The sequence below is a fragment of the Lasioglossum baleicum genome, chromosome 4 (assembly GCF_051020765.1).
Source record: "Lasioglossum baleicum chromosome 4, iyLasBale1, whole genome shotgun sequence".
NCBI classification, from domain to species: Eukaryota; Metazoa; Arthropoda; class Insecta; order Hymenoptera; family Halictidae; genus Lasioglossum; species Lasioglossum baleicum.
In genome coordinates, this window is record NC_134932.1 from 9,202,873 (window position 1) to 9,210,452 (window position 7,580).

Here is a 7,580-nt window from a genome sequence, read left to right on the forward strand (position 1 = left end):
ACTGAAAGATCCCATCCTCGTAGAATTTCTGTTTTCTGTACCGCACAAAAAATGTTGAAAAAAGCGAAAATACTATTTCGGTCGAGCACGAACGACTTAAAACAATATAATATAAAATATAATAATAAACGAACCGAGTTTCAGGTCTGTCTTGATCTCGCGGGCAATGATGGGCACAGGTGGGTACATGCGAAGGGTTTCCAGAAGGCAACGCTCGAGGTACTTCATTTCCAAGGTGTCCTGGAAGGTGGCCGGCCTGTCGCTGTCGCCGAAGATCTCGTCCAGCTCTTGGATCACTTTCTCTTGGATCTCTGGATGGCAACCCATCATCGAGAGGAAGAAGCTAGATCCGGCAGCGGTCGTGTCGTGTCCCTAAATGACACACGATTCGTTCATTTGTCCTCGTTTCACCTCGAAACATGAATCTCACAAAATCTCACTTCGAACATGATGGTGTCCACTTGTTCCTTGACTTCTTGCTCGGAGAGCACCACACCGTTTTGTCCAGCCTCCATCAGGAGGTCGAGGAAAGCCTGCCTCTTCTTCTCACCGACATCGTCGTCGACGTCCAAATCGTCCTTCAAGCCGGCAGACTGACCAAACGATACACCCTCAACGGCAATCGTGTTGCCGGCCTACAAAGCGTTATCAACTTCTGGTTTGTCTGTGTTTTCTATCGGATACTTCTGCAGAATTGCGTACGGGTTAACCACTGACCTTCTGCGAACTGGTGTCGATCAGATTGCGCTTGCCGCTCTTGAACTCCTCTTTCTTACGTTGGATCACCTTCTTCGTCAAGCCGTGGATGATCTCGAGCAGCTTGATCTGGTCCTTGCCGTATTTGGTCAGGTTGAACAGCCAGTCCGGCCTGAGCCAAATCTTTGTGTGTCGCAGGTGAAGGATGTCGCACATCCTACGCGATTAAATTGATCGATTAATTGTCTCAAGGGGTTTTTTTCCAGGATTGCAAGGGTGCGGGATGCTCCTTCTCATTTCGCAAAGATGGAGTTTTATGTAGTCAAAAGTAGGGCTGTTGCTTTTCCGAAGATTCGAAGTGTCCGAAGTTTCGAAGTCTTCAAATCGTACGAAGTTGTACTGATATAAACATTACGTGTCATAAATTATTGGGGTATTTGTTTAAAATGCCCGACTTCAATCTTTTAGCTGTGGTGGCGTACTTTTTTCGAAATGTAGGAGTGTCCAATCACTTTTTACAATCACGAAATTTCGAAGTTCAAAGCTTCGAAACTCCGTTTCTCTTTTAATCTATATCTATATAATAAAAATCAAATGCTGTTCGTTGGTCACGACATCACGGGAGAACGGCTGGTCTTCTAATAATTTACGAATCTTCAGTTCGAAGCTTCAAAATCTTCGACCTTCGAAGTAAAGTATTAGCCCAAGTCAACAGCGCTGGGTAAAAGATCAATCTAGACTGCAGTCGCCCTCAAAAGTCCTATTTTTACGTTTACGAGGCATAATTTGCATTAGCTGTCGCAGTTTTATGAAAATAGTGTCTACATGCCGTAGCTTTATGACAGCTACGTGCTGCCGAGTAATGCAAACTACTCCTCGTAAAAGTAAAAACAGTACTTTTAAGGGCGACTGCCCTCTTTTATCTAGCGCTTTTGACTATTGAAAACCCCCATCTTTGCACCCTTGCAATCCTGGAAACGAAACTAACCCCCTTAAGGGTGGGAAACACGGCGAGCAGATGGAGCGGGCCGATTATCTTTGATTAATAAAGTACGACGCTCGTTCGCCACGTTTGCACCGTACGATTGCATCTCGAAACGGTCTCTGTCTCCAGCGCGCGGAAAAATGCACCCGCCACGCCGCGTGTTCTAGTTGTTACACAACGCGTTAGATAGTATATACGCGGTGTATCATACTCGGCCACGCGAACTATTAACGAACCGACTTTCTCCGAAGGAAGAAAGCGTTTGCGTAAGCCGTCAGGAGAGACAGAAATACATACTTCATCACGGCCATCGCGTATTCGAAACCGCTTTTGTCTTGGGTGCTCTTCGAGACGCCCATTGCAGTCTCGAGCAGGATCTCAACAGTCAGCTCAGACATGTAATTGTGACAGTCGAACTCCTTTCCACCCTCTTGGCGCATCTTCTCGACGACCGCGCGCGAGTTTGCGTTGAACAAGTCGATGAAGCTCTTGAGGACGTTCAAGTGGAAGGTCGGGGCGATCAGCTTGCGGTGGGCACGCCATTTCGGACCTGCAATTCCCGGCCACGATGTATCAATGAAAATTTCTGTGGTTTTGAAAATTGAAAAAATAGAAGATCTTCGAAGCAGTGGCGGACAAAACGGCCGCGTGGGGCCCCGGGATACCATAGAGGCCCGAATTTCGCAGCATTCATTTTTCTTACTTTTCTTTTTTGTTGATAAGCTTATGAGAGTTTTCTTGTAACTTCTATTTCTAACTTGAGTCTGAAGGCTCCAAAATTTTTACCGCTTGGGGCCTACACTTAATTTGATCCGCCACTGCTTCAAAGAAATTAAAGAAAGTGGTATAATTGAACATTCGAACGCAAAAGTTATGGCGATACGAGACGGAGGGTAGGGAGTTGTGTCGGACTGTCCTGTCAAACGGTATATCACGCGTCGTTCGAATGACCGAGGAGACACGCAGGAGAAAACGCACTTCCTGCGAGAGAGAAAGAAAAGGGAGAAAATGACAACCAGCTAGGCGGCTAGCTGTAAGAAGGGGAGGGATCGTCTATTAAGTAACCGGTAATTCGCGACCGGCTGATGCTGGTTTGCGATGCTAATTTCCCGAGAATGAATTCTTACTGAATACAGAAGGATTCTTATCGATGCCTTTTAACTGTTAATGTCTAATATGTGTCTATAATGTTTCATTATCTTGGATGGGGGTGTGTCGACTCCGTTTCGGATCCTTCGGGGAACCTGATGACGGATGATGAAAGTTTGGCGCCAACCGATGCACGCGTGCCTATTTCAACGGTTACATGTCGCCGATCCCCGTTACGTGGACGATTAAAGTGGAAAAAAAAGGATATCTCGACCGGGCGAGAAAGTGACGATAACACGGTGTGCACCCGAGATCAATAGACCGAGTCTAATGCCGCTGGGTCACCGTGCGAGATTCGGAAGAATTATCGCGCAGAAAACTAATTTTCACGTTACTGCTCTTTCCGAAGTAAAAATGGAAAAGAATGACAGAGGAAAAAATCATATGTAATAATACACACCCACCAGGTGCAAATGCAGTTCATTCATTTAATGCATCCCAATTTGTTTGTTAAACCAATCGATCCTTTTATTATCTTACGTATAAAAGTACTAACCCAAGTTAGAACGTATTATGACATATGATTTTTTCCTCTAACATTTTTTCTACTTTTAATTAAACAAGAGCAGTAACTGGATCGTCCCAGTTCCCAGGATCACCCTGTATAATCTATTCTATTTTTCTTTTGCGAGACAGTCCTCACGGTTCACGGAGAAATTGGTCGTGGACGACTGGCAAACATCGTTAGAAAGTTAAGTAATAGCAAACGCCGCGCGATCACGACAGCCACACGTTAATCCTGCACGTCCGGCAAGCAAAAAGGGGATTCGAACCGGAAGCTATCTTCGCGTCGAGAGCAGAGTGTAGAGGTCGCGAGGATTTATGGGGAAGTTTGTAAGAGGAAACTTACCGGTAGAGATCAGGAGACCGTTTCCAAGCCAGGGTTTGAAGAACCTGTATTCGGCCGATTTGTCGATGTACACGTGACTGGAGAGGATCACCTCGACGTCCCTTGGGTCCGTCAAGAAAACCACCAACTTCGGTCCAAACCACAACCTGACCACGCTTTTGAACTCGTGCGACTTCTCGTAGACCTTCTGGAAGATCGCTGAGAGTCGCGAAAAAATGGGAGACACCGGTTAGCTTCTGTCTCCTGGCTCGATTTACGTAACTCCGAACGTACACCGCGCCGATTCAACCGAGGTGTTATCGTTAAACGCCTTTCTTCTTGCAAGACTTTCTTCGCCGAGTCGCGGATGTCGTAGATCGCGATTTAGACTTTCTAAAGATAATTCTACGTATGGTCGCATTCGAAACAACGAATTCAACTGGTAGTTGGAACATTCCGCGCGTTCTGCTCGTAATCGGAAAGAAATAGAAACAAAACAGAGAATATCGGAAGTTTAAGAAAGAACTATACAGCTCCGTTTGAATCGTGCCCGTATGAAACTTTTCTGTTGGTTCGAAGATTTAAAAAGGTATTAATTCTTTGGACTCGAAGCAATTATAATTCCAAAATCAAGACATTTCTTTCAACCCAGATCATTCTCATTCTATGTAATCTGTTTTAGATTGTGCACATCGAATCAAACCCGTTTTCTCATGCAACAGTTGAGCTTTTAACAATTTATAGAATACAGACCAATTTAATTTTCACCATTCGAGTGCTAAGGGTTAAAGGTTTCCGATAGTAAAGCGCTGAGTTCGGTGGCGACTCACCATCGGGACTGCCGAACAGCTCGAGAGCATTGCCAACGAGTGGCAAAGCGGGAGGACCAGGCAATTTCTCGCCCAAATCGATCATGTGACGCCTGGATATGCGGAAGTAGATGAGGTATAGTACGACTGCAGGGATCAGAAGGGACAGGAAGACAGTGGTCGCGGAAAGACCAGTGGCCGAGGCGGCCGCGATCGATCCGACGACTACTTCCGGTCCAGCAGCAGACATATTTCACGCGTTTCTGTAAGCAAAGCGAATATATCGCATCGTGATTCATGTTCTCTCGATCGACGTAGGTTCCTGTCGTTTCGGTCTTGGCAAAATAGGGTAGGTAAAACAGGGTTGTGAAAGAGTGTGTGAAACACAAGGAAACTAATCAACAGTTTAACCGTTTAGTGTTCCAGTTAATAGATTAAATTTAACAAAAAATATCCATCGTGCTTGTAAGTTTAAGAACTTTCAAGTTGAGACCTAAGTTGATCGGCAATTATAGCAATAATCAAAATAAAGTGAAAACATTTCAGTCAACGATTAACACTGAACCTACCACCACCGGTTAAAATGCCCTATTGCAGATTTTTGATTTTACAATTATTGAAATAATAAAAATTATTGTATAGGTATCTTTAGTAGAGCGCGTGTTACAATAGGAGTCGCACAAAGTCTAAATAAAATGAATCTTATCTATTTTCTATAAGGGAACATGTGTGTGTACCAGTTAATTTTAAGACTCGGTAGGTTTAGTGTTAATAGCGAGCGATAATGTCACTTGGCAGTTTCACAAGCACTTCGGAGAGTCCTGGGGACGGAGAGTCGTCGGGAATAGTAGCACAGTGTCGTATCAGTAGCACGGGTCACGGGTCACCAGACTAATGGGAAAAGAGAATCGAGGATCGGCCACCCACCTATCTTTTGCACCACTAATACGATGGGTTCTGTTCGAAGAACCACCACCGGACTGGTCGAACGACTTAGCGCGATACCTTTTATAACCAGGCCTTTCTACAGCCACCCCTACTTAGAAGTCCGTGACGTTAATTAATAGCTGCTACATGCTTCTATTGGAATTGATAATTATCCCGCGACCGAGCTCGTGTGCTCCTCGATTCCTCCCCCTTCTTTCATTCGTCGTCACGTTCCCTTGTCCCCCGAATTTCGCGATTCTTTTCTCGTGTTTCCGACACGATCGTATCGGCTAATCCCATTAACCCCGTCACGAACATGGCGATTTAGTTCCCGGGACGCGATCGTACGTTCTCTGCCTCTTGCAAATAAAGTTTGTTAATGCTAAACCTATCGAGGTTTGAAAGTAGTCGATATGGTGCCTTATAAAAATAACAAGATTCAATTTATTTGAACTTTGTATACATTAAGTACTTGTGCGAGGAAGTACTGAATGAATCTTTCTCGTCGATAACGAAATTGAAATCGTTCCCAATCCAAGGTGATGCTTCTCTACTTCTTCGAACTTGTTGAGATTATAAAAATATTTGCAATCTATGCAATCTATGCGATAATCATATTTGCAATGAATGCATTCTCGTTGAATTGTACACGATTTATTCAGGGAAAGATATTTATTTTCACGTGTTTTAGCAGTAATAGGTACATTTAACCTATGTAGTTATAAGAATGAGATCTCTGAACGAGATAGCTGCTGAAATGATGGCATTGTTCATTGATGCATAGTGGAAGAAAGTAGTACATAGAATCCGAGAAAGTCCTGCATATATAGTCGTTCAAGGTTCGTTCACACCGGGAGGATAAGGAGCAGCTGGAAAAATCATGGATTTTCGAAGAAAGTCAGCGGTCGCGTTCATGTAATCATTGGAACCATTGGCACGTGGAGAGAAATAGCTTGTAATCGAATCGAAAAGGTGGAAAAATATCGGATGCGTCGAGTCATCGAAAACGTACAAGAATATCCACCTTGACCCACTCGCCTAGGTATTATTTGCCGAGAAGTATCGTCATTTACAAACAATGCTTTTCACGCTTTCGTCGAATTCGTCTTCGATGTAATCCGTCCGACTTAAATGACCACGATCTTTGAACGCGAATTAAAATGCATTTCGTTTCCTAGGAAATTACGATCATTGTGTATGTGTGTGTACTAACAGGCAACCCTATATATAACTAAATTCATAAAAACACAGAATCATAAATAACAGAAGAATTGTAAAATTACGATCGCCAACGAATTACAAAAAGAAGGCAGATCGAAACGAGCGCCCGCGACATACATGTCTGCCGTTAACATTTGGTTATCCGTGTGCCCAAATACGTTAATCAACCCGCTTTTCCTTACAATTGTTAAGTAATTCCTTCGATTTATGTAATGCAAAAGTTACTTTGCGTTCCCCTCCTCTTTCTCTCTTACGGAGCAACAGGGTTTTTCATGTTTTCGAACAATTCGGGACTCGATATCCAGTTCGTTCGAAGTACTGCGCAACGTGTCCGAACGTGTGACACAATTTTTTACTTTGTATTTTCCGGAAGTGATACGCACGAAATGTGTCTTATATAAGGCGATCCACATTCTCGCGAACGACACGTCTTACTCGTTGTCCGTGAGAACGAGCAACAAACGCAGGTCTTACCGATTACAATCGCCGGATATCCAGGTCAATGCTCGATGACCCGACTTTCCGACATAATGACACAGGTAGCCGCGTGATGATCGTAATGCGATCGTCGCCACGCAATTACAGGTGTCCGCTATCATAAATGTATAGCGATTTAAAGAATAGTCGGCCTTCGCTAGTAATCGTTCGATCGCTATCGCGGGGAGAGCGGTCGCAATCTTTGAACTTTTCAAGTCGAAGGTAGCGACCCGCTGTGAAAGTGCTCATCACAATGATTCGTCGTTATCGATTTCTACATTTTAGTGGAATTCTTAACGGAAAGTTCTGTTTACTGCTCGGGAAACGCAAAAGACATTTGCACTAGGAATTTATTTATCCAGTGTTTCCGTACTTGTTGCAGCACATGCATGATACGTTCTCGATAAACTTCATTTTTTAACACTAAACCTACCGAGCGCTGAAAGATTTTTCCTACAAAAATGACAAGACTCTATTTATTTAGATC

General features: G+C 43.9%; 1 protein-coding gene across 1 annotated transcript in view; it reads right to left on the bottom strand.

Annotated features, from left to right (window-relative positions):
- Nucleotides 1-5,550, bottom strand: part of Cyp4g15 (Cytochrome P450 4g15) — a 6,364-nt gene extending 814 nt beyond the window's left edge. The window contains exons 1-7 of the mRNA XM_076421964.1: nt 5,396-5,550; nt 4,490-4,731; nt 3,681-3,878; nt 1,979-2,231; nt 718-913; nt 441-635; nt 135-372 (exon numbers count right to left, since the gene is read on the bottom strand). Coding sequence (XP_076278079.1) covers nt 135-372; nt 441-635; nt 718-913; nt 1,979-2,231; nt 3,681-3,878; nt 4,490-4,718 — 1,309 coding nt within the window. The 5' untranslated portion in view covers nt 4,719-4,731; nt 5,396-5,550. The remainder of the gene's footprint in view (nt 1-134; nt 373-440; nt 636-717; nt 914-1,978; nt 2,232-3,680; nt 3,879-4,489; nt 4,732-5,395) is intronic.
- Between the last annotated feature and the right edge of the window lie 2,030 nt (nt 5,551-7,580).